General features: G+C 38.0%; 4 protein-coding genes across 11 annotated transcripts in view; 1 reads left to right on the plus strand and 3 right to left on the minus strand.

Moving 5' to 3' along the window:
* Nucleotides 1-12: 12 nt before the first annotated feature.
* Nucleotides 13-9,307, minus strand: LOC105276898 (EH domain-binding protein 1). Of its 8 annotated transcripts, none has more exons than XM_011334891.3 (18): nt 8,592-9,307; nt 8,118-8,325; nt 7,853-8,034; nt 7,509-7,720; nt 7,259-7,394; nt 6,862-7,092; nt 6,298-6,487; nt 6,030-6,196; nt 5,703-5,925; nt 5,389-5,550; nt 4,412-4,498; nt 4,106-4,219; nt 3,788-3,988; nt 3,533-3,682; nt 3,230-3,447; nt 2,941-3,129; nt 2,730-2,853; nt 13-2,645 (listed from the first exon to the last, which is right to left on the minus strand). In XM_011334891.3, the coding sequence occupies exons 1-17, from the start codon at nt 8,693-8,695 to the stop codon at nt 2,772-2,774; spliced, it is 2,856 nt and encodes a 951-aa protein (XP_011333193.1). In that variant the 5' UTR covers nt 8,696-9,307; the 3' UTR covers nt 13-2,645; nt 2,730-2,771. The 8 variants fall into 8 exon arrangements, with proteins under 8 accessions (XP_011333193.1, XP_011333192.1, XP_011333191.1 ...); XM_011334890.3 differs by having other exon boundaries at nt 13-2,602; nt 5,380-5,550; XM_011334889.3 differs by having other exon boundaries at nt 5,380-5,550.
* A 296-nt stretch (nt 9,308-9,603) lies between these two features.
* LOC105276897 lies at nt 9,604-11,854 on the plus strand. The gene is made up of 5 exons (XM_011334888.3): nt 9,604-9,744; nt 9,913-10,033; nt 10,162-10,412; nt 10,503-10,748; nt 10,886-11,854. Exons 2-5 carry the CDS (start codon nt 10,028-10,030, stop codon nt 11,070-11,072), a joined length of 690 nt encoding a protein of 229 aa, XP_011333190.1. The 5' UTR covers nt 9,604-9,744; nt 9,913-10,027; the 3' UTR covers nt 11,073-11,854.
* A 379-nt stretch (nt 11,855-12,233) lies between these two features.
* Nucleotides 12,234-22,554, minus strand: LOC105276900 (fatty acid synthase). The gene is made up of 19 exons (XM_026968276.1): nt 21,841-22,554; nt 21,500-21,750; nt 20,935-21,166; nt 20,397-20,815; nt 19,918-20,211; nt 19,508-19,715; nt 19,265-19,425; nt 18,819-19,136; nt 18,166-18,671; nt 17,737-18,041; nt 17,186-17,587; nt 16,095-17,104; nt 15,767-16,008; nt 14,924-15,614; nt 13,938-14,763; nt 13,368-13,840; nt 13,010-13,264; nt 12,646-12,897; nt 12,234-12,569 (listed from the first exon to the last, which is right to left on the minus strand). Exons 1-19 carry the CDS (start codon nt 22,010-22,012, stop codon nt 12,387-12,389), a joined length of 7,200 nt encoding a protein of 2,399 aa, XP_026824077.1. The 5' UTR covers nt 22,013-22,554; the 3' UTR covers nt 12,234-12,386.
* Nucleotides 22,555-25,846: 3,292 nt separating this feature from the next.
* Nucleotides 25,847-26,818, minus strand: part of LOC105277125 — a 51,079-nt gene continuing 50,107 nt past the window's right edge. Inside the window, exon 22 of the mRNA XM_020030861.2 lies at nt 25,847-26,769. Coding sequence (XP_019886420.2) covers nt 26,661-26,769 — 109 coding nt within the window. The 3' untranslated portion in view covers nt 25,847-26,660. The remainder of the gene's footprint in view (nt 26,770-26,818) is intronic.

Raw genomic sequence — 26,818 nt, forward strand, 5'->3', positions numbered from 1 at the left:
AAAACAACATTCCGTGGTATTATCAACATCATATTTATTACTTCTGTAGTGCTTTATAAGTCTTTCTTTATTAATGGCGGATATTGCGTGATACGTTTCCCTTGCTCGCTCGCTCGCACCCTCTTACATATATCACGATTAATATCGACGAAGGAAAATAGAACATCTCCACAAGATTATAGCATTGGCAAGAACGATTATCTTTACAATAATTATATCTCTCATACATAGTAATACAGAGTAAAATAAATTAAAATTAATTAATTAAATGTGCTAAATTCCATTAACGTAAATACAAGTATCCATAGGCACTAGAGAAAATAATAAATTATTGCTAAATTATCTATATACCATCTGCTCGAAATCGATAGCCCCTTTTACACAGTCGCGTTCGTGTAAATTATAACTCGCAGGTGGCTGCACCATGTCAGAGCTAGATTTGGTTTGTGCCGATTCAAGATTTTTAGTATATTTTGAATTTCAGATTGAGATCATGTAACGAGTGGCTGATTCGGTCTAACGGAGCAGAGATAATCTTGCAGTCTGAAATATCTCCTTCCTCAGTGGTACGAAGTACCGTGTCGCACAATGTTGAGAATCAGTCACACCGATATTGCATCGACTATGTAGCGATTGCATGACTGCGCAGCTTGATTCTTCTTGATCGGTTTCGAGAAACTAGCATATTATGACAAAGAACAAATATATAAAATGCATTCAAGACGTTTACTCGATCTAATCACGATAGGTACATATTACGACATCAAAGGGATCGTTCCTCTGATGTTCTCCGAAGGTTTGCTCCTACTCTACTTCTCAATACTATGTGTTCCGACAGTTCAGGAGGGCGGTTTTCATACGGTTCTCGCTCAGGACATATATACATTCGTACTGTCCCCAACTACATCGTTTTTATTATTCAAGTTTCAGTGTTTTTGAGCATCCGCGCCGAAACTCTTCATTGTAACACGCTCTTAATTGTACTTACGAACTGTCTGTATATGTTGCTATATGTTAACGTAAAGTTCACAACTTGCGGGTACTTGTAAACAGAGAGAGAGATCACTTAACGGATACCAACGTAGCACACCTTCTCAATTCTCAAGGGCTATACTAAATCAGCAGTGATAAAGATGACTCAAACATCAACAGGAGGATTAACGTTAACTTGAACACTGAACGTAACAACAGGATGTAATAAGCATGATTTTCTGCTCGTGCACAATATCCAATACGCGATCCGTTAGGCCGAATGCATACTGAAAGGGAAGAAATTTTGAACGATCACATCTGTTTCTTCTCTTCTCTTCGTGCAACGTGGTTAATTCACGTGGTGAAACGCTTGAAAAATAACACGCCACTTGGTCGAAATGTTACAGTCAACACAATATTTTTTATACACAGACATACCACATAAGAATTACATCGTAGTAATTGCTCCACAAAATAGCATACTGCAATAGTAAAAATCGTCGGGTTCTCCTGCATTGTAACGAGTGAGCTCGTCAAATAAGACGTAAAAAGTTTTCCAACGTTCACACAGATATGGCACAAATAGAGTACATCTGAATGATCTCGACGAGACTAACGCGAGTCCGGAAATGTATATAACGTCAGCGCAATCTGCCTTCATTCAATAATCTACTCTTCACGATAATCAATTTAAATGAATAACGTGACGAAATATATATCTGCTGAATTAATCTTCGCATACCTCGCACATGCTCTTGCACAATAGCCCACTTTTTCGTAGATAGTTATGTAGAATAGTTATTTAATAGTATCAAGAACACTGGGAAATCAATAGAGAAATGATATCGATAGCAGAAGTGCTCAAATTTTCACAGTAATAACTTACAATTCTTTGGTCTTCGATATCTCGACGATTAAATAAATTTTCGCATAAATTAAGTGCTCCACTTTGTAATTAAAAAATAATTGCATTCTTGCATTCACGTTCTTGAACCAAGTATTAATCAATTTAAATAAATTTATTTAATGCAAAATTAAATAATCTCATAATTAGATCTCTTGGATTGCCAATATGGCCACAAAATTGTTAAAGCATACTTTTGCCACTCTTTTCCCATTTTTCTCAACTCTCAACTTGCGTCTGCAGTTGCTGTACTTTGCTAATCGTTTATTTAGAAAAGAATAATCTCGCATCTGTTTTTCTCTACTTTACTCTACTCGATTGTTTTGCATGATTTCCAACTCCACAGCGCGTATCGTTTTCATCTACTTGCGCGCAATCCTACTAATGCGCGATATTCCATTTAAAGCACGTAGCAAAATGCTTATCACGTGAAATAATCGTCATTATGTTGAGTAACATACAAAAACCATACACATATTGATCAGCATTCGTCCGATGCCCCAATATTTTCAGATTTTAATCAACGTTGCGAGTTGTTCGCCGATGCGCTCGTATCTAAAGCAGTTGACGGAGTATTAAATCATCCTTGTAAATTAATCTATCACGTGTAGTAAAAAGATCCCCTAGAAATGATCTGTTTGTAAACCATCAAACGTCACACATATTAACTCTGCAATATCTAGTTTCGTCGACTCTTTGGCAACGCCACAGCAAAATGGGTCATGCCTGTAGAAACATCAAGAAACGACGCATTTGCACGTAACTGCATCTTTTAAAAAATATCGAATGTCAATAAACAAGTTCCTTGTTTGTTGAAAAAACGTTTGAATGATAAATGGCTTGGATGATTTACCTTGAAAATAGTCTCGGAAAAACGTGATAGACAATTAACTCCTCATTGCACGACGCAATTTTTGTTTCGTTGAGCTAGTCCAGCGCGGGACAAGTCACGCTCTATCTCGTCATCATCTTCAATGCTAAAAGTCATTTAGGAAGCAAGATATAAAACTTAGTGATTTTTGAATAAACTATAAAGTGTATGATATGCATTTGTCACTACTCACGCTCTCTCTTGCGTGTCGAGATGATGCACCAATTCGTCTCTCTTGTTCACGATAGACACCAGCTCCTCCAACAATAAATTTTCACGCATTTTTTGTTCGGGCGTCTTCCGCCACTCTTCCACCGCGAGAATGCTTCTCAATTCACGATTCAACAGCTCGAACCGTCGCTCCAAATCATCTTCTTTTTCCCTTTAGAACAAACAAATCCCATTTATCAAATTTGTTACGCTAATATTATTTATTGAAGTTTTAGTAAAAGTTACAATACACTAATATAAAAAACACTTACAATATGTTTAATTGCATTTGCCTTCTTAGGAGCGCGTTCTTCTTGTTAACCAGCGTGAACCACAGAGACATCAGTCTTTCCGTTTCGTCTTCGTTATCACTTTCCATGGCCGCTCTCAGTTGCTTTTCGAGCTTGCCAGCCTGTATATCGATCTGATTCTGTTCCCTTTCAAGGGCTTCTAGCTCATTTTGAATATAAGACGACATGTCCTTACCCAGCTATAAATTGAGAAACTAATATTATTCATCATTTTCTTGACTACTTCAAAATCTCGAATTAACAACTTGGATTACATCAACGTACCCCTCGAAGCGTGTATGGGGTTCTGTCGGGACTTCCTTTATCGGGTGAGATTCTTTCTATAATTTTGGAGAAGGAGTACAAAGGCGAACCAGTTTTCTTCTCTCCATCCATCACACTCGTGTTCCCCAGTATATTTCCATTATATTCGGACTGAAAAATTAATTATAATTATCCCGTTGTAATCTCAGTGACGTTACGTACTTTGAAAAAATAAATCGTATCACGTGAAGTGGTGCTTTTACACTGCTTTTATACCTTTATACTGAGCCTATCGCCGGGTGTTGACGGAGTGATGCTACGTCTAGGGCTATTATTTTGATCGTCTATCGATCGTCTATCGCTGCTGTTGTCGTCATTCAGCTGACTGGGAGTTACAGTGACGCCCATCTTTACTTCCGCTATCAGGCGCCTCGCTCTCTCGCGCAGCTGTTGCTGTCTGACGTCGTCGTTTTGTGCCTATAAAACACATTACACACACGCACACATATATAGACTTGTAATGATGTATCTCGAAGAGATGCGCAATGCAATAATGGAAAATTAGCAAATATTAAATAAATGAAAATGTAATACTTCGATAGGACTGATCGCAGCAGAGATGAATCCAGCTGGCTTAGTTTGATTTCTGGCTTGTTCCAAAAGCTGTCTCGCACGCTCTCGCAATTCATCGTGCCGACTAACTAACGACTAATGTAAAAATAAAAATACAAATATAAATAAAAATGTGATCGGTACATAAGCAGTCATGAAATTCTCTTTCCACTATTTTTACTAGTTTCTATTTTCTCTACTTGAAATAATTGCCTCTACTTTAAAGAACTACTGTGATATTGAAAGTGTGAATGCATCATAATATTAAAAGTGGATATCGTTAATTACATGTGAACGTTGTTCTCCATGCGGCGGCGATGCACCTTGACATTCAGAACTACCCCGACTTCCTCTATCACCAGAATTCAGTGAATCCTAAAAGAGATATTCTTAATGCTTGCATTGATAATTCCAAGGTATTATATGTTAAGATATGCAAAGCTTCTTCATAAATATGTCAGCTCAATCCAAGAATATCTTTGTATAATGTAAAAGTAAATGTATGCAGAATTAAAGCAGAGAGCAACATATCAAGTCACACAAAATTGTCATCGGTCTTCCAACTATTTTTATTTAGATATTCTATAAATAAAATGCCAATAGAAAATTCTGTTGCATCATAAGTTAATATATAATATAAAGATTATATATTCAAAATGTTTACATTATATTAAATTCGAAACCTGTGAAGAAAACAAAACTAAAATCTGTTAATAATTTATGATTTTGGCGTATTATTTCAAGCTTTACCGTAGAATGTTTCGCAAGATTTGCATCTCACAGAAATACTTTTTCATAACATTTTTACCGTTTTTTTTGGAGTTCAATAAAAATTGTGAAAATCAGGTTTAAATAAAATACCGAAGAATTTAATGCAAAGCTCACGAGACAGCCTGTACAAGTCTACATTTCGTGCATCGCGAAACATATTATTATGCGCAATTGTCTCATGCATATTTATCTCATGCAACTCTATATATATTATATATAGGCATTATTTCCTGCCGGGAAGGAAACGCGATTACAGAAACTCGTCGATTCGAAACGGAAAGTAAAGAGACAGAGACTCTTGCGTAGAACGCATTTGGCGTTTGGCCAATTCGCTAATGAAGAAATGTAATGAGGAAACAAATATAGATATATATAGATTTAGAAATAGTGCGCACGTTACGGGTTTATTGTTAATGCAGCAAGATGTAATAGAACAGAAGAAATGCATAAAAAGCGATAGTCTGCGCAATCTCGTATATACTGACGTCACGGACCGGACTTTGCGATTTAGTGATCGAGATCGATTGCGACCATTTGTCGTCGACTATCTGTATGTTCTCCTCTTCGTCATCGGAGCCGAATGGATCGGTTAATTGCCGGCGTGTCATAAGTATCGGACGTTGCTGCGCTTGTTGCACTCTCGGTGGAGACTTGCTCTGCAGTAAATCGGTACATCGTTTTTCTCAACAACGAAAGAGTAATTGATGCGCGAGTGCCGATACGCGCAACGCTTTTATCGCTAGACGTAGTTGAAAGTGATCGCGGATGTCGGGATCAATATCGAGCTCGGCTCCGTCCATCTACGTACCTTCTCTCTCGACGAGTACTTCTCCTTAGTCGGCGACAACACTTTGCCCAAAATACTCTTCGAACTGGCTAGGATGATATCCTTGACCTCCTTCACGCTGGACGGCGACTTATCCTTGTTGCATTGATCGTGATCCTGATTGTCGGTATTCAGACTCAAATGTAGCTTGTTCTTCAACGAGTCAATGCTGATATCATCCTTTTTATTGTCAAACGGATTCGATCTGCAAATATTGCGAATCTGTAATCCTGCCTTTGCTCTTGCTCGTTGTGATCGTTTTACATTCGAGTTCGACTGATTGCACAATGTCACGGTGAGTGTACTTACCGTCGGTTGCTGTCCGCTTTGTTATTCTTCTGCTCGATCTGTTCCTTCTTCCGCAAGTTAATGATCTCCTGACCGAACAGCTGGACACTCACGTCCGTATTGTTGTCCGTGTTAAATCTGCCAATCATGTAAGAAGATTCGTCTGTTGTTTTGCCTATTTGATGTACCTGAAATAATTAATTTAGATATAATAGGATAGAAACAGGTGTAATGATATGCTATTTTATTTTGAGTAGCCAAAGAAAAACAACAGTTATATATATAACACCTCTAGTTCGTGGCCGGTGAAATGCGCTCTCAATTGATACAAATACGTCATCACGGCTAGTTTATCAGGTACAGTTAATATGTCCATGTCCGCCGGTTCGATAACTCTGGGTATTCCCAGAACCTCGCCGGCATCGAACGCTTTCTTGCAATTGCCCTTCACATCGTGCGGCAACAGCGAATCGATCTCCCTGCAAAGTTGCAATTTCCATATTGTCTGACATTAAGGTATCTTTGATCTATTGAGAGATCTATCTATACCCTAACATAATTTATTCAACCTTAATATTCTCATCGTTTCCTTAATTTGCACAATACTGTCGCAGTATACATATGTAAATACGTCGACCTTTCCGGTGTCAAAAATAATCCTCAAGATGTTGGCACGCGAGTCGCTCAACGCAGAACAATAACAATCTCAAAGTGTTTATTAATGGAACATGCGAATGAAATAACTGGCACACTACCAAGAATGCTCGCCGACATTTTTCCCCCAGGGAGGGACGGAAGAGAAACAAACTGTACGTGTCACGCTAATCAAGAGAATCCCTTTAAATGTACCTACATCAGATCGGGTCTGAAATTATGAATAATCGCGCAGAATGCCATTCCGTTTCGCCAAGATGTCGTCAAATTAGTGACTTTAACACCGGGATAGTCCCTCGTGACCTCCTTGCACCATTCCAGTAAATCCTGCCCAGGAGTAATCTCCTTCAGTCTCGGAACGTTTGCGTCGTTCTTCTTAAGGTCCAGCGGCTGCAACGGCAATCTCATCGTGCTGTGTTCAATGTTTTTGCTACAAAGATATTGCAAATCCGGATTATTATCGGGTTAGACGTGACATTATGTTGATTAATAAGAAAAATAGAATAACAAAGTCTCTCATATTTAGTATTATCTTTCTTTGCATCAATATTAATCAATACTAATATATTTTTCTTTGATCGTTTATTCGTACGTACTCATTTTCAACAGAAACGTTATCCTTCATGGGCGACTTTTCCTTTAGGGAGTCTCCGATTCCCGTTAGACTAATATCGCGTATGAAATGTTCCCCGTCATTTACAGGGGTAGTATCATCCTTCGACAAGCTCGCCACTATTACAAACACAATTGCACGATTAATGAATAAACTCAATTTCGTGAATCATAAATACTCGCACTAAATTCTATGCCGGCAAATTAATTGTAAGAGTCATCAGCAAGACTCACCGCTTATGGGAGTGCTGGGTAATTCACTCTCAGTGAGACTGCTCGTCATTAGATCGAGCTGAGCCGAGATATCCAGAATCTCGTCCAGATTCTTTACCGACACCTCCTCAACGTCTTCGGGTATATCTTCGTTATCAAAATCATCTAACGGCGCGATGTCGCTGTTGTTGTTAACCGACATTAAACTAGCCATACTTTGCATATCCTCATCCCTGATGGATCAAGAATAGCTTAAGCTTTTGTGAAATTATTTGGAATGGATAGTGCAATCAAGAATGACAAGCGAACTCCGTGAACTGGCATGATTAATGAGATATGTTAATGAGATTGAACTGTGCACTTACGTCGCCTTACCCTCCCGCAAAAACACGCATGACAAAGTACACTCGAGCGTAGCGCTAACGATCTTTTTAGAAGTTGGCTTTAAGTCTAATTTGAGTTGTTGTTGACTAGATTCTAAAGTTGCATATTTCTTCATATTTATATTAGCAGCGGCTACATGACGCCTTTTGCCCGTTACCGAAACCTGCTCAAAAACGGAAATACATGTACCATTGTACTAGATGTGCACTTTTGAAAATATATACGAGCACTTTTTGTGCTTCTTACATCTTCGATGACAAACGTCCAATCTTTGTCTTCTAGTTCATGCGTTCGCGGGTCTTTAAACAGCGTCACAGAAACCGTATGATTGTCAGGAACTGCCCAGCTGATAACACCTTTCAACGGATCGCTCAGACTCGGCTCCCAATCTAAGGGTTCCGAACTGACCCTTCTGCTTCGCCTTGTCCAAACAACGCTCAGCTTGTTTGGTTTCCTGTAGAATGTTATGGTACTCCTATATTTTCCTTACTGTCAGAACATGCTACTGCAATATCTCTATGCGATTACAAGACATTCAATTACTTCAATGTCACACTAACTGCAATTAATTGAAAATGCGTTTAGCTAGTCTTCAAAAATATACAGTGACTGCACTCTGAACGTGTCATTTACATAAACAATAGGAGATCAGCATGATTTGTTCAGCCAGACAAAACTCTCGTTAGCGACAATAACTGACAATAAATTAAACACGCTCACCATTTCGTCGTCGTCTCCAGAGTAACCTCATGGTAGGAGACCGTGAACTGGAACTTGGCGGCTCTCTTGTTCACCCGTTGCAGGCGTTTCCAGACGGAACTCATGGTTGCTCAATGAAGCCGCGCTTTGTCCCTCCGGGATTGTCGCTCGCTCGGTGATCACTCGCTGCTCGCGAGGAGGTCTCACTGTCGGCACGCGAACAACGAGGCGCGCTTTGACATTTCTGCGACGCGAATCACGCACGCGATCCAACTAGACGCGACTGCCGTTCATTCCCGTAAACTTGACATTTACTTCGACACGCGTTACTCCTGGCACGCTCATACGTTCGAGATTTCGAACGATTTCTGCCGACCTCTCGCGCGCGCGGCTTCTTAAAGTGCTCGGAACGAGCGGGTTGTCAATCATACGACGTTTCGGACTATGTACCGTCTCTCTCAGTCTTGAACAGTCCCGAACTGCCAATCTCCGACATTACTCGCTGTCACACGCTGCCATGACGAAAGTGTAACGAGAGTAGCGCAATCCACTTTCGACACTTTGGTGCTGTTAATCGGAGACTAGACGGTATCAAAATTTTGAATAAAATCTTTATTTAACCCGCCTTCGAATTATATTATTGTAAAATGAAAGCTTCTTATTTATGCTAGTTGTGCTACTTGAAATCGCGTCTGATCCAGTATGAAGTCATACTACTACTTTCATCTTTAGATCAACGACAGGATGGAGGCTTTGTAACGGAGTTTCGAAGAACTAAAACTGAGAGCGCGTTGTTCATATAGTTTTACTTTTTACTTTTATTACACAATATATAATAATAATGTATAATATTTACTCTTTTTGCTGGTTAATAAAGCTAAAACTGATGGCAGATGTTTAGCTAACCTCTAATCTATTGCCGATAAATTACCTACGCAGTCTGAAATTTCATTTAACTTCGGTGCAAGGAGTGTAAGGGGAGCACGTATTATGCTACAAGTGATAAGCAAACAAGTTTACAATTCGCAACCTGCAAGTGCCTACAAGTTACCTGCAAGGACAAACGACAACAGATTCAACGAAGAGGATCGCCAATCGTAGCTATCTTTTTGGCAAATTTAGTGTACCGTTCATTGCACAGCGTTGAAATGAGAAACAATCATTACATCATACGGTACGGAGACGTCTGGGTTTATGTCGCCTAACGTGAACACATCACGATAGTTTTACAACGCTCGTTAAATTGCGAACAGTGGCTATAGGTTAGCGTCCAGTCTCGAGGATTCGTCATTAATCGAATCGTAAAATTGCTTTGTTCTCGGTAATTTCGCGTGATTAAAAGAACGAACGTCGTGTCGTTCTTCGACGTTGTCCAATAACCTAACCTGGATCCATCAAAGCCACGAGCGGGCACGAGTAAAGGCACAACATCCAGTACACAACCAAGTACATCTCAAATGACGGTAGGCAAATTTAGTCCTCTTTCTGCAAGAATTTAAGAGAACAAGAGCATCTTGCTGTTGTTGTGAAAGAGAAAGAATCTTGTGCCACTGTGCGTGGCATCATGATAATTAATTTGTATGCTCTTCAGAACACCATGGATAGTGCGCATTTGTGCACACCACAGTCGATCTTTCAGCAGATGAACCAACAGAGCTCGCAGCAGCAACAAGTTGGGCCTTGGGCACAGATACCGCAAGTACCGCCGATAAGTATCCCATGGAGGGCACCTTGCTCGCACCAACAAGAGTTGATCAGGTTCACTGGGGACACCAATTCTGCCTTACACACCATTCAACAAGCGCAGAAACGAAAGTTGGAAACTCAGGATTTCGTAGATGTGTGAGTGTGTGGTATACTTTAGATATATCTTAGCTATGACTACTCGCATGAGTATTTGTCTGACAAATTTGTGTACTGTTTTCCACATAGGCGCCAGAGGAAACAGTTTATAACAGCGGAGAAGATGACTGCACATTTTAAAGGTCTGCATATTAGTGGCAATCATGATGAACCTAAGAGCTCACCCTCGACAGGGCGTGAGGGAGCGGATATGGATGTTGAAGTGGTGAACGCGACGAAAGGCGAACAAACAAACGATGCACATCCGAGATTGGTTCTTTCAGAGGAACTCAAGCGACTGAAGCCTATTCTGCCATCAACTTTTCTATCTAAATTGTAAGCATGTATTTTCCGTTATTTAATTTAATTGAGAAGAAAGGAACAATTGGAGAGCACGTAATGCATTACAAGAAGCACATGTAATCCGTTACACTTTTTCAGACAACTGAATTTGTATAATCTTTATTTTTCAGAGAAAGACGATGCATGGCTCTGGTTCTTTGGGAACCGCCTAGCAAACATCTTCGCGTCCTTCCGACGAGAGACACTCCCACGCCAATTCCAAGTACATCGAACAATAATAATAACAATAACAACAATAACGATGCTACTCCCGATTTAAATAATGTATCGCCCCCGTTTGAGGCAATGGAATTATGAAAATCTCTGATTAGTACAGCGCGTTTCACATATATTAAAAGAAAAAAGAAAAAACAAAAATATGAATACCGTATTCGGAAAAGTGAGAGCATCTCAATAATCTGGCGAGTGTGAAGTAGATTAGCGTAACGAGACGAGACGTGTTTCGCGATTTCTCCCATTGTATGATAACGGCTTGAGTAATACTGTATTCGTGTGAATTTTAAATACGTCCGTAGTGTGCGTAGTTTCCTTTCGATAATCCTGAATGTACTTCGTGCCAGAGGACTTCATTATGATCTTGCTGTTTAAGTGAAATATACCGTGTTTTTTTTAATTCGTTGCACATGTTATATCTATTTTTTTTTATATATCAACTTTATAGTTTTTTTATTTATATCGTTTACGTAGAGAGTAATGAGAAGTTATTATTACGTAATTATATACAAGTAATTATGTTAAATGGATATTATATAATAACGATACACCCGTGTCCGAGTGCATCATGCACGTACCATCCAGCGGGGAAGAGAGGATCAAATCGTGTTTGAAAAGTTATTCAACAAACAGCACGTATATCTGCGACTTTGATCCGTCATTTCTTTTTTTGTAATCATAAAGTAAGATTCTATGAAATTTATATGTTGCTAACAATAGTTTATCTGTTAATATTCTGTTTGCAAGATCGAGTGTATATGAAATTTTTAATTATTACAAAGCGATATAATGAGTGCTAATGTATAATATGTTGTGAGTTTATTGTGGATGTTTGAACACAAATATATGCTAATTTTGCATTAAAATATGATTATGACATGACGAAGTTTCGCTAAAAATTTCTAAAAACACTTTCGCCTCTTCCGCTATTAAAACAAACAAACGTAACGGCATAAGTTTCGCCTATATATGTTTATTTCTTGCATTTCTGTAAACAAATTTTATGTATCTTATTGCTTAAGTGTCTCGTTAAAGAAATGCCAACTTCATATCGAAGATCAAAAACTCTCGTAATTCTGATAATGTTAATTATTTCCTATTTGTCGAGATTTCTTATTTAACTTAACGAATACTACCTACCTTGTAAGTTCTGAACCCTTTCTTTAATACCCTTGTGACACTTGTACTTTAATTGCTAATTAATTAACTTCCTTTTACAAACGGGAATCATTCAAAGAATTTTGCATAATTCTTGTAATTTAAACTGTGAGATGCATTTAACATTTATTTTTTAGACAAATATGCAATAAAGACGTTCAAAATAATGCATCTGACGATACAGTACGCTTATTGAATTCTTTAGAAAAATCTAAGAAATAAAGCTGTAGGTTTTTCTGCTCAAGTCCTCGTGCGCTCCTCGTGGTCTTCCTCTTCAAGTGGTCTGTCTTCCAGTATAAGCTTCTTAAATAGTTTAGGATCCTCGATTGGGTCTCCACCGATCACGGTTACAACTGTGTCACTGTCTACCATTGTAACGTGATTGCCTTCGATGTAATGCACTTCCACTTTGTCTCGCGTGATCTAAAAGATTTTTATCAAGTATTTTTACATAAAAAAAATTAACAGGCATTAATAAACAAGCGAAAAATGCCAATACCTTGCGTAGACCATAGTCTTCTTCCAAGGCCAAGGGGACAGATGGTTTCGTAGGTTTCAAAAGTGTTATGGGCGTTCGTAATTGTAAAGCCGAAGGATCATAATTTTTGAGAGCGACAACGTGTCTGTAAATCGTTGTGCACAGCGCTCTCTGATTCTCGACGGAAAGCGGCACACTGTCACGAGGAATATGCGAAATGAAGCTATCTAATTTCTTTTCCCAATTCGCGCATTTCTCGAGAGCTAGAAGTAGCTGCAAAGAAAGATACGAGGATGTTATTCCACGTCGATGGTATAACGTCTAAATTAAAACCTGGATGGAATGTACACTCGAGAGTATTTTAACACCTGAAAGCAAAATTTACCTTTCCGCTCACACCGGGTTGTAACATATCCATAATGCTGAGCAAAACGTTGTTTTGAAGCTCTTCCTGCGTGGAAGATGGCATGAATTGCTCTATCATTGCTTTTAGTAACTGAGGAGCACCATCAATCAGCACTAATCGGCCATTCAAGTTATGATCTTCCAATCTTTTCGCTAATTCGAGAGCGATCAATGCGCCATAAGAGTATCCAACTAAGGAGAACATTCTTTTCTGTTTCGCTATTGGTAAAACGTACTGAAAAATTCAACGATAAGTGTAAGTTTAGTTTGGTTCAAGAAAAATATAAAATTTGTTTCTTTTGTTTCTGTTGTTCTTACATTCTCGGCTATACACGTACCTGTAAAAGGTAATCGGCATATTCCGGTATGGACGTTAGGGTGGACTTGATATTGTTCGCTCCATATTGCAAGCACGTTACTCGAGGTCTAATTTTCGGAGCCAATGCATTAAATATGTGTCCGCAACCTTCTATTCCCGGTAACAAGAACACGTCGACCTTGCGCGAATCCTTCCTAGTCGGGAGTTCCATGCAGACTTCGGGAGTTATATTTTCGTCATTCACTTTTCGGATCAACAGGTGCATGTCGAATACTTCAGTCTCTTGTCCCTTGCCTTGCTCTTGCGTCTCTTCTACATCCTTACTGCGCATCTCCGCCAGTTTAGCGAAGGTCAAATTGCGGATATCTCGCGCGGTAAGGAACATATCAAAGTCTCGTTCTAACGACTGTTTAATCTCCACAGACATTATCGAATCCATTCCAAGTTCAGCCAGTGATGTATGCTGAGACACGGTTTGTATATCCCTCACAGCTGCAAAAGAAAGAGAAAATAAAGTATATAACATATACATATATAAATTATATATATTATATTACAGAATATATATTATGGAAGAAATTATATTTACCCATAATATTCGCTACAGTCTCGACAATATTGGTAGCACAAGTGCTCGTGTCCTTCTTAGCCACCACCATGCTAGACACTACCGTCTGATCTTGCAACAAAAATTCCTCCAACTTTTCAAGGCAGGAGGAAATTCTCTGTTGTTGAACACCGTTAATAATGAGTTCCTTGTTGCTGGCTTGCATGTTGTTAACAATACCAACTTCATCAATCGTACCAAATTCAATGGCCAATCCTGGTAAACCGTCCGCCACTCTTTCTTCGCAGATTCTCTCCATCACTGAATTAGCCATATTATAATTCGTCTGTCCAGGATTTCCTCTACTGCAAAAGAGTGAGGAGAACGCTACGAAATGTCGAAGTTGCGGGCACAGCTTTCTGGATAATTCGTCCATTCGCTTTGTCGACCAAGCCTTCTCCTTGAAGGACTGTTCGAATGATTCCGCCGTTTGATTCTTCAAGATGTTATCTCTGAGCGATGCAATGAGATTGAAAATAGCATCAACCGGAGCCTGCTTCTCTGCGGATTTCAATATAAATTCGCAATCCTTGTGGTTCGAGGCGTCGGCGCCCGTGACGATGAGCACGTTCACGCCATAAGACTTCCATCGGTCGATCCTCGAACGCTGGTAACCAGTCTTCACTCCCGTCCTCGACGTTAACACCAGATTTCTGGCGCCTCGCAGTATTAGCCAGTCAGCTAATTCCAATCCGACACCACCTAGCCCACCCAGAAGAAGATAACTTTTCTTGCTGTCGCAGTAATATCGAGGTAAAGCGAGAACAGGCTTCCCAATATTCTTCTCATCGCAGATCTTCAATATTATCTATAAAGGATACATGTACATATATATATATATATATATATAATGTCGACAAATTAATTACTTTTCCATTAATTCCATCATTTTTCTTTGATAATATCTAACACAAAATTAAGGAGTACCGAGAATTGTACTTAGCATTTTCATAAAATTTCCTTTTTACCTTGCCTACGTGCTTCCTGGTCGTCATGTATCTGAAGGCCGTTGTTAGCTCCTCTCGTTCAAAAACTGTTCTGACAAGCGGCTTAACAGCTCCACTCTTAAGACCCTCAGCCAAAAGATTACTCAGTTCCATCTTCTCTTGCGGATAGGAATGCACATTATCCAATATAATTCCATGGAAACTGATCTCCTTAAGGAATACCATCATTCCCAGAACATTGTTCTGGGCAAGATCGAACTTGCCAATCTCCAAGAAACGACCGTTCTTCGTCACACAGCGAACTGACGCCTGAAGTTTCTCCTCGGCCAACGAGTTCAGAATAAGGTTCACCCCTTGGCCTTGTGTTCGCTGAAGTATCATTTGTTCAAAGGAGGTGTCGTTCGAATTACCTATGTGGTCATCCGGGATCGACGGGAACTTCTCGCGTATGAATTTTCGTTTCTCAGGCGTGCCCACGGTGGTGAACACCTCGCAACCCTCATGAAGAGCGAGATGTATCGCCGCTTGGCCGATGCCACCGGCACCGGAGTGTATTAGCACCTTGTGGTCCTTCTTCATCTCGCCGTTGATGTACAGCGCGTAGTAGCACGTAGCGTATACGCACGGCACGGTAGCTGCGTCCTCCAACGACCAATTGTCAGGCACGTACCAGCATAAGTCTTTATCGGCTACGATAACGTTTGCCATGCCTCTGAAAGTATTCGTTCACATGAATTTCTACTCCTAGACTATCACGTAGACATATGTCATCTGTTTCTTTAAAGTATGAGAAAATGATTGACTCCTCAATGGTCGTTTCTGACAATTCCGAAGAAATACAATATATCGGATAAAAAACCTTACCTGTTCTCACAAATCCCCATTACACGACGACCAGCTGCGTCAACGCCAGCAAAGTCCAAGCCAATCGCTATCTCGTCAAATCGATCGCGTCTCTCGTTTGAATTCACAATAAGCTTTCCCGTAGTCAACATGATATCTTTAAAGTTGAGAGACGAGTAGACAATATTGACTAGACCCTGTTGATTATTACTGGGACGTATGGGACCTTCGACCCAATTAAGCGAGCTCAAATCGTTGCGGACCTATTTTTCACACATAAATAAAATAATGAAATATTCCGGCATTATTCTACATTTTCCATACATTTCTTCTATTTTTTTTTACATACCAATTGCTTAACAAACGCGTGCTGGACAGGTTTTGCTTTCTGGCTCGGTAGCGGTAGCTGTCTGTAAGAACCCCATACTTTGCCCGGCCGCAATACATTGATAGGCAAATCCAGCTGAATCTGTTCCGAATAGAAAGAATTCTGCGGAGAAAACGCAGGAGCCTTGCTGTCTTGTATCAAGACGCTTCGAATGATCTCTCCGCCTGGTTCTCTTCTCAGGCTGTTCACGAAGCCTAGCAAGCCGCACTCGTAGTCGCCCTCGCCAACGAGTAATATTCTCACATTCTCCGTATTTTTACTTTCCGCATTCATAACAGAATTTAACTTTTTCAGCCAGCTGAATTCATTGTTCTTAATATAAACTACTTCTGTTTTCCTGATCATCTCTTTCTTCTTTAAAAGTATAATGTTCTCCTTGCCAGTACTCTTTTCTAGGATTATGTCTAAATGATATTTTGAAAGTGCCGAGAGATTGTCAGGCTTGGGCGATTTCTCTCGCGTCAAGACGAAACCACCGTTCCTCAGTATTGACACAACCTGCTGCAGTTGGTCATTCTTGCTCTTCGTAAGGAGCTCGATACCGACAACCAGTGCCGCATCTTTTGATACTCTCCTTATATCTACGCGAGTCAGATCTGAAGGTAACTCGCCCATGGCAAACCGATTTGATGCTAGACACACGTTCGCCTGAACGATAGGTGTATCATTTAAGATCTCGATGAGGATAGGTGACGCCAACTCGTTCACTGCCACCTTATCAGAATTGTCAATCAATTCGATGGCTTTCATGTGGGCGGTTTGAAGACATTCAAGCGCGATGTGCGTCGACAATCTCATTGCTTCTTGCAGGGAAACCTGCGCTCCGTCGCGGTGCGCTACGAATTTGTGGTTTTCGAGGATCGGGTCAGCATGCATTAGTTGACGAGGTATGGCTGTAGATACGAGAGCTCGAATTTCAACTCCGCCTGACATAGCTATATTCCAGTCTTTGTAGACACGTACGGGAAGTTCTGTAACGAGAAGAAATTGCAATATAACACATAAATATCAATTTATTTATAACAAGAGAGGAGATGTGCATGAAAACTTACGTCTATCTACCGAATGAAGCTTTTGAACCTCTTGCTGATGAAGCTTAGTGTCAATCACAATCTTTTGTATTCTCGTGACTAGGTAGAGATCTCTCGTGTCCATTCCCAGAAGCATCAGCTGCAGCATGCCATCGATAAACGTCACCCAGTTACCTGTCCAAGCGAGGTGTCCTTTTGTCATTGAAATCGACGTGCTCTTCAAGGAGCAGAAGGGACCCGCATACTGATAACCGCGTAGTCTGAACTCCTTGTAAATGTCTTCAGTGTTCATTACTTCCTCCTCGTCGGTATCTTCTGGCAAAAGTGCGGGCGACACCTTTTCTGAAGGGGGATTCGGCGTGACGCGAATTAATCCGCTTACAATCGCAATGTCGTCTTCCGACACTTCGAATTTTCCAGTACCTGAGGAAGTTGTTAAAACTAATTAAAATATTCCAAAACTTCTTACAACGAATCTTTAATAACAAAATATAATTACAAGCGATCCTAACAAGAATAATATCGTACACATATTAAACGTAGCTTCATGTGGGTGAGAACAACGGGCATACCTTTCTGAACCATCACCGTTAGTTGGGTTTCGCCTTCTTTCGGAAAATGCGTGGCACGCATGAAAGTGAGATCCTCGAAGACAACCGACAGGTTCGTGTGTGCCTCTGCTTGCAGCAGAGCCATCGTTTCCCAGACCATGCCAAGATACGCTACGGCGGGTATCAAATTCTTTCCGTCGAGGACATGATTGGTCATATATACATGGTCTTCATTCTTCGGCGAGATAGTAACGATTCTCTCACCGGAAGTGACTTTCTTTTGCGTTTTGAACGACGTGACGTACCAATCATCAGAGTGTTCCCATCTAGGAGCATGTAACGTTGCACAGTTAGTTTTCTAATCTACACCAATAGAGCAATAGTGAAGAATCTTCATGCAGCTTCTTCTCGTTTCTTATCAAGATCTAGTCAAAATCTCTATGGACTTACCTAATAGAAGGAGAGATCATCGGGGTACCGCGGCTAACCGGATATTCGATAGGCGGATAGAGTTTAGCAATGTCTGGTTGCAATCCAGTGTTGTAAAGCTTGCCGATCGCTTGCAAGAAGACCTCCGCATTGTCCTTGTGGCCGCGCTGGGTGAGCGGAATGTTGGTGACGCCTGAGCCAAGGGATCGTCTCAGGATGGCTTGCAGAAGACCGTGAGGCGCGATTTCGATGGTCACTGCGTCCTTGGGAATCATGCGTGCCGTTTCCTCGAATAATACGGGGCTCAAAAGATTGTTGGTGTGATACTCGGCGGACGACAGCTTGGCAGACGCGGTGAACCACTTGTTGCGAGGAACGGACGTGCTCACCCATTTCCGGCTGCGTGGCTTCGGCTCGGGGATTACTTCAGTTAAGTAAGTCAAGAGTTTCGGTCCAGCGGGCGCGATGTAACGACTGTGGTAAGCTATGTTGCTGCAGTTCACTTCCTTCGCGAAGACTTTGTTAGCCTGATCGAGTATATGCGGACTTAGTTAGAACAGATGCGTCAAGAGGAACAACTCGAATGACGTTTACAATCTCTGATGTTATGAAGTAAAGGATGTGTGAAAAAGAAAACAATTTTTGCGGAGTAAAACGTAGCAGGTAAAAGACACCTGTAATTGTGCGACGAATTTCTTCAGAGATTCCGCGGGCCCACTGATAGTACTGCTGTCCGCAGCATTGTGGCAGGCGACCTCGATGTCCGATGGGCACATATTTTTGATATCTTCGTAACCAAGACCGATGGCTGCCATCGAACCGAAAATCAACTCACTTTCGATAGACGCTAAACCTCTCGAGTATGCTGACAGGATCATCTGCTCGGCAGTGAAGCAACCGTCCGCGTAGGCGCAGCCAAGTTCTCCGACAGAATGGCCAATGATATTATCCGGCACGATGCCTATCGACGTCAAGAGATCGACCAGACCAATCTGTAAAATTGATACTGTGTCAGAATACATTAAAAAAATTAATTAAATAAAGTCAGCTTTTCTTTTGCGGTATGAAGCTTACACTTGTTATAACGTAAAGATGTGTTTATAATTATAACTTTATTCACCTGTACTGCCGCGATGCCCACGAAGGAGTTCAGAATATTGTCGAACATAGATTTATCCTTGTTCGTTAAAATATTCATAAGGTCCACACCACGCGGCCGTAAGACAGCATCACATTTCTGAATGGCTTGAGCGAAGACAGGAAATCTCATCAACTCGATACCTATTTTTTATTTAATGCATTAATTATCTTCTCTTCACATTCCAAGTTCGAATAAAACTGGAGTTTATCTAGCGATGCATACCCATGCCAGGCCATTGCGATCCCATTCCGGAAAATACGAACCAGATCGGTCTCGTCGTTCCTGAAAAATTATCTATTTGCCTTATGGGTTTCTCTGCTGTCTTCGAACCGATTATCGTATGTCCCCGATACAAATGTCCTTGGATATCATCAGCATGAATATCATGCAGTAAACGGACATACTCGACATCATTTGCATGTCTCTCGACCTACAAAAATGAAAATAAATTTTCTTAAATTTACAATTTGATTAATGATGAGTGTACCGATACTTCAAACACTGCCAAGTGTTCTTTAAAAGAGAATACCTCGCGGAAATTGTATGGGATTGAAATTATAATTCCGCTATATCTCATTCTTCATGTATCGTTTGCTAGAAATATCTCTTTTTTTCCTCGTTCTCTTACTTACATCATTTAAAAATACTTTGACAGATTCTTCAGTACGACCAGACACCACCACAAGTCTAGGTAAATCGTCAGTCTTGGCGCCATTATTGATCTTCGCTTTCGTATGGGATTTTAATATTACGTGACAATTGGCTCCGCCAAAACCGAAGGAATTAATACCCACGTAGCCACCTTCCCAAGGCGTCGTATCGGTAACGACTTTGAGTCTACCATCCTCGAGAGATTTCATGCCTTTTAATGGCGTCTTGTAATGTAAATTAGGTGGAATCGTACCGGTCTCCATTGCTATCACCACCTATGGCGAATATTGCAACTTTATGAAATTTATTTACATTGCACAAATTTTCCGAACGTTCGCAGAATCGTAATTTCAGTAATAATAGTAACAAGTAAGTAAGGATCAGCTCATCAGGGAAGCTAAAAGCCTCTGTCAAGGCTTAATTAAATTTCCATTAAAAAAGAAAAAAGAAAACACATCACCTTTGTGATTTGACAAAGACCGCTGACGGGCTCGGTGTGGCCAATATTCGACTTAACAGAACCAATCAGCAGGGGAGTGGTTCTGTCTTTAACGAAAATATTTTCGATCGTGTTTAATTCTTCGGGATCACCGACTTTGGTGCCAGTCGCGTGACATTCTACGTAAGACACGCTGCTTGGCGACATACCGCTTTCTTCGTAGCAATCGCGTAGCAGAGCGCTCTGCATTACGCTTGATGGAAACGTAATGCCTTGCTCCTTGAAACCGTCGCAATTCGTCTTACTATGGACGACCGTAGAATAAATTCTCTTTGCGTCCTTCGCCTTTTGCAGAAACAGGACGCAAATCGCTTCGCTACGGACATAGCCGTTTGCACTGGCATCAAAGCACTTGCACGTGCCATCGGACGATAAAACTCCTGCAAGCATATTACACACATGTCGTTACATATCATTATTATTATTATTATTAAGTAATTGTTTATTGCATTAATTTTTGGTACATGCATATAATATAATTATCTAACAAGAGATATACCAAGACGAGAGTATTGCAGCGATACATAAGGGTGAAGACACAGATTTGATCCACCCACGATGGCAGAGTCGCACTGTCCGTCTAGTATGGACCGATAAGCATTCTCCAGGGCGTAGAGACTTGAGCTGCAGGCGCTATCCAGGGTGTATGACGGTCCATGTATTCCCAGCCAGTAAGAAATCCTGTTTGCCAGCATAGCCCTGCTGCATCCGGTAATACCGAAGCCGTTTACCTAATTACATGAAAGAGGAAAATATTATATGTTAATTATATTACAACATAATTTGTTATAACATACAACATACAATAACTTTGTTACAACATTATACAACGTAATTGTTAATACTGCCATTGGATAAATGGTAACATAGTTAATAATAATAGAGAAATATATTAAAAAATATGTTAATATGATGATTGCAGATGTCGAATTGTAAATCTTACAATTTCGAATTTCCAACTTTGCAAAGTAAAATTCTATCATTCTCCCTTAATGCATCTGGCTTCTATATAGAATATCTTACAATGATACCACCGCTTCGTAATTCGTAATTAGATAATGTACCTGCAACTTCTCATAGAACCAAGTCTTCTCAGATTCAGAGAAACATGTGCCTATAAAAACACCAGTTCGCGATCCACGTAACTGCCTCGGATTAATTCCCGCATCGATGACGGCCTCATAAGCATGCTCCAGTAACATCCTGCACATCGGGTCCAACGTGTGCGCCTGTTTAAAATGTACTCCAAAGAATAGCGCATCGAATTTGCCGACATTATTGATTTTTCCGAGTCGCTGAGGAATTTCCGCATGATCTGCCAACATTCCGAAAAAATATGTTAATAATAATTATTAACCTATTTTTTTATTGTGTTACAACGATCAAAACTTAATCTACTAATTACCAAATCTCCATCGACGATCATCATCCGTAACCAAGTCGACCTTGTTGAACAGATTATTCTTGAGCAGTTCTACATTGTCAGAATCCGGATATCTACCAGCTATGCCAGAAATAACGATTTCCTCGCCAGGTGTGCTGGCTAATTTGGGGAACTTTGATTTAGGCACAGGCATCGTTTCCACAAGATTGTTCTTCACTTTCGTCAATGCCAAAATCTATCGTCAACTTTTTCTTACCAAAGAATTATCTCATCAATGGAGCAAGACTGATAATTAATTTTTGTATTAATCCAGACTAATTGCACTGTCCAAAGTTCGACGGTTCGTTCTGATGAAAAAAATGTTAATTAAGGATATGTCGAAACTATAATAACACCATAACGCGATGACTCACGACTGAGAGGCAAAGCAATGCACATACGACTTTTTATAACGAAGAATATCCCTACCCGAAGTATAATTTAACGATGTGAATTCATTACAACTACTTTGGACTTCCTTAAAGCCTATTTGCATAGCACATCATCAGATGTGCAATGTATCAGATTGCGGAAAGTCAGAATGTTCTCGTTGTTACATATATTTGAGTACCTTGCTATCTAGTGCGAGTGCGATTATTTCTACCCAGATAGCACACATAGTTCTATGAATATTCTTATGGAGTGCAAATGTTCTTAATTTCAGAATATTCGAATTGAATATTCTATAATGATACGTAGAATGTTTATAGAATATTCTTCGTGAACGTTTTTAGAATATTCATCGAGTTTATGTATTGCACATTGTGTATAACGTTACAATGTTTTATATATATTTTATATATGGATCTGTATTTGTCTAATATATAATTATATATATAAGCCTTGCATCATGTATAAATATACATAAACACAAGTATGATTCAGATGCATTCATATATAATTGTATATGATTCTATATAAACTAGGAATATGTGTTTTCGCTCCGCACCGCTATGTGGTGTACGCGTCGAGTTCTTACTCGATGTTAAGATTTAGCCTGACAGTTATATAATAAAGTTAATATACACGCCTTGGTATGTTAATTTTTTTGAGAATTTTTACGCTTGCGCCACAGAGACTCCCATGGATGCCATGTAGTTCCACGCACGCAAGCAATTTGAAGTTCGAAGACTTCGGACTTTCAGATTATAATAAATAATATATTTTACTACTTACATATCTTTAATAATATACAAATATATATCATATTCATTTATATATAAGCATATCTATTTATATATGGACAAAAATGATATATAATTTTGTATAACCAGTTTTGTCTGATTATATATAAAAAAGTTTTTACCGGGATGTTCCTAGAATATTTATTGAATATTCTATAAATATGCATAGTTATTATACAGAATATTCGATAGATTATTCTACTCACATTCAAAAGATTTATAATAGTGCCATTCGAATGTCCTACGAACATAAGATAAATATATAAGAATGACTTATGGAATATTCCAAATATTCTTCAAGAATATTCTTAAAACATTCATAGGAATATCTTGTGCTATCTGGGCAAAGACAATTTAAACATTTGTTTACAAATAATTATAATTATATCATAACAGATTAATCGAGAAAATTTCTTATTAATATATTCAAAGGTATTAATATAAGATATATTTCTCCTTCTCTTTCTCTTTCAAAGCATAAATACTTCATGAGGTACTGCTGGAAAATATGTGAAATTATTAAAATATCTCATACAGTATTCATTCTTTTGCATAGGACAATATCGCGAAGACGAATCAACTCGCAACAATTTTATGTATCAAGTGATAAAAGGAATTAATCTATATAAAAAGTCATGTAGTTGTCAGTAAAAGAAAAAACTTAACGATAACTTTGAAACGTCCTTAACAATCAAGTATAATAAAACTAATGCAGGTGCCTTCTTTCGAACTGGTAAGTTATATAGATCCCAGTAAGCAAAAAATCATTAATGCAACGTTGATACAATGATATTTGACAACATGTAACATTTTCAAATATGTAGCTCTTAATGTTGTATACAACATCATAGTGAATAAACTTTGAGTCACATCTAGAGATTTCAGTAATGTTAGAAAAGAAGTAATATATCGTTGCAAATAATAATGTGCTTATATTTTCTTAACATTATATAGTAACATTTTTATAATATTATAAAGTAATGATATATAAACATATTATGAAATATATGTTATCATTTTATCAACGTTAAGACAATATTGATTTTAACATCTATGCAACATTATTATTAATATTTTATTTCTATTATAAGCAATATTTTTCAACAATTTTCGGGAAAAAAAACATTTCAGAAACCATCAGAAAAATATTTATCCATTCTATATATCAGTGCCTCAAAGATAGACAGAGTTAAGTCACATTTTTGTAAAAAACTAGATTTTTATATTTTATGAATTACTCTCTAAATTTCGTGTAGTGGAATCTCACTCTTTTGGAATGAGATATTATTTCAAGCAATAATGATTTCAAAAGAAAAGAAGAAGAAAAGAGTGCTGGATCGGTTTTCCGGATGGTTATTTATAAGGTGATAACGCAAATGTTTCTTGCGAGAACATTATGCTTGGCCTGGCCATCTATCGGTCGCTTGGTGAATATTTATAAATAGCGTTTTAAAAGCATTCATGAAACATTATATAAAAACATTAAAATATCTATAAAATCAATGTTTTAAAACGTTTATTTGATGTTTCTCGTTTACTGAAAAGCAACATTAAAAAATATTTATACTAATATTTCTAAAATATTTTTATATATCTACAAATATTATATTACTAAATAATATTTTAAAAACATTTGTAAAAATATTATGTGGAAACATTTATAATTTGAACATAAAATCAACGTTTCAAAACGTTAGTTTAATATTTCTTGCTTACTGGGATCGTTTCCGCGTAAATGATTTTTTACTGTCTCCTTCCTTAATTGTCATTCTATATTATTTATACCGATCCTTTTCTATCGACATTATCTTATACGAGAGACTCACCTTATATACATCGACATTATACCGATCCTATTGTTCTGTTAATTTTTCGTTTTTTAATTTCTCGTTTTACTTGCGATCATATGCATCATGTCGAATGATACGTTGTAATGTGTTATACGCACACAAAGCACTGCTTATTACAATTATAATTAAATATCATTTTGCACTTTGTACCCTATTTACATTATTTAACTTTACAATGTTCCTCAAAACTATTTAATATTTCTCAAGGCTAATGTGTTTTAATGTTTACAGGATTTTTGAACGCAAGTTACTCTTTTTCTAAAACCAAAGGACCTTGAAACGACAGTTTCGTAATGGAAGATTTTCCTATTGCTTAGGGTATTCATTTTATTACTGTTACTTTCTTTAAACTTATTTGTACGAGATGTATCAAATTAAAAATGATAGATAATCGGACGTATCATATTTAGTCAGAGTAAGAGAAAGCATGCATTACGTAAAATGGCCTATATTAAATGATGAGTAAAATTATTGCACTTTTTCTTGTCCAAACTGTGATAAATATTCACTGTACTGACGTAAAGGTCAAGGGTTGCCGGATATGGCATCACTTTACATAATACATGCCCTGTTTGTGCTCCTTTACATATTCTTAAAAATTACATATTCTTTTGTACAGGATGTCTATTGTACACAATGTTATGAATCCGATTGCAGCGTTACGTTGACCGTTACGAAGCACAAATAATTTATGTAATATCTATCTCGTAGTCTACGAGTCGTAGATATATTTGATATATTTGAAACTAATTAAAATAATATTATGCATATATTCCTAAAAGCAAATTAGTAAAATAGATAATATATAGATCATACATAATGCACATACACAAAATATTTTTAATTCTCATTTATTATATGTAATTAATTTGCTTCTATATATAATTTTTTTTATATCTTTATATTTTTTTATACCTTAGGCTAAATTATAAAAATACAGTAATTTTATTAATATGTATAAAGAATATATTATAACGTAATCGTTATATCATTCATGCTATTAAAAGTCACTTAAATATAATAATATATATTAAATATAGTATTTATATGATATATAAGTACACTTAATCTTACTTATAGATAAAAATTACCTTTACTTTCGTAGTTGTACTTTCCAGAAATTAAAATTATTAAAATATACAAAAAATAAAGCTCTTCCTGTTATTATAAACATTTTCGAAATTTGGTTTTTTAATACTAATTGTAGTCATGCGATCATGTATCATGTGATTTTAATCCTCTGAACGTTTAGGCTGAATTAAATTCATCAAAATATCAACAAAATATCAACATATTATCGAATATTTTTCTTCTTATTTTATTGTCTCATCGAGTTACATGTTTTTATGTAACTGAAGTGACGTTCTTTGAACGCATTTACAAATAAATAAATGAATAAGTACATTTAATGATTGGTATCATGTAAATATAAGTTTATTTATGAATCAAAGAATCAATTAATTAATGCGTCTAATTTATACATATCCGAAAAGAACTCCCAGAGGATTAATGGCAAGATTGTCACACACAAGGTAGAATGTAAAGATATGTAATACAGAACTACTTATAACTTAAATACGATTCTAATATATTCGCTTATCGGACAGAACAGAATTGTATATTCTTGCTGTCATTATTATATATAATTGCAATGCTAAATATTATTTTGTTAAATTTATCATTTCGGATAGGTACAAAAAAGTGATACGAAAATTAAATTAAATTAAATTAAACGTCATACGTAACAAAATCGTATACAAAATCCACTTCAATATTTCTGTACTCCAGCGAAGTGTACTTTCTTCCCCTGTCCGTCTAAAGTCTCCATTAAGCTTGATGTGAAACTGAATTCTGAACTACTCTCATCCTCTTGATTTCTATAAAAGAAACGCAATTAAAAAAGAACGTGTCGACTTGCCTGTGCTG

The sequence above is a fragment of the Ooceraea biroi genome, chromosome 3 (assembly GCF_003672135.1).
Source record: "Ooceraea biroi isolate clonal line C1 chromosome 3, Obir_v5.4, whole genome shotgun sequence".
In the NCBI taxonomy this organism is placed as follows: domain Eukaryota; kingdom Metazoa; phylum Arthropoda; class Insecta; order Hymenoptera; family Formicidae; genus Ooceraea; species Ooceraea biroi.

What these genes read in the sequence shown, in the direction of transcription:
- LOC105276898 (XM_011334890.3), bottom strand. Translation starts at nt 8,695, where the DNA reads ATGAGTTCCGTCTGGAAACGCCTGCAACGGGTGAACAAGAGAGCCGCC. An exon ending in AACGTTTCTGTTGAAAATGA is followed by an intron (nt 7,093 to 7,258) that starts GTACGTACGAAT and finishes ATATCTTTGTAG; the next exon opens with CAAAAACATTGAACACAGCA. An exon ending in GCGATAGGCTCAGTATAAAG is followed by an intron (nt 3,683 to 3,787) that starts GTATAAAAGCAG and finishes TTAATTTTTCAG; the next exon opens with TCCGAATATAATGGAAATAT.
- LOC105276897 (XM_011334888.3), top strand. An exon ending in ACTCAGGATTTCGTAGATGT is followed by an intron (nt 10,413 to 10,502) that starts GTGAGTGTGTGG and finishes TTTTCCACATAG; the next exon opens with GCGCCAGAGGAAACAGTTTA. An exon ending in TCAACTTTTCTATCTAAATT is followed by an intron (nt 10,749 to 10,885) that starts GTAAGCATGTAT and finishes TTTATTTTTCAG; the next exon opens with AGAAAGACGATGCATGGCTC.
- LOC105276900 (XM_026968276.1), bottom strand. Translation starts at nt 22,012, where the DNA reads ATGCCTGTGCCTAAATCAAAGTTCCCCAAATTAGCCAGCACACCTGGC. An exon ending in GGTTCTATGAGAAGTTGCAG is followed by an intron (nt 21,167 to 21,499) that starts GTACATTATCTA and finishes TCATGTAATTAG; the next exon opens with GTAAACGGCTTCGGTATTAC. An exon ending in AATTCGTCGCACAATTACAG is followed by an intron (nt 18,672 to 18,818) that starts GTGTCTTTTACC and finishes ATACTCGATCAG; the next exon opens with GCTAACAAAGTCTTCGCGAA.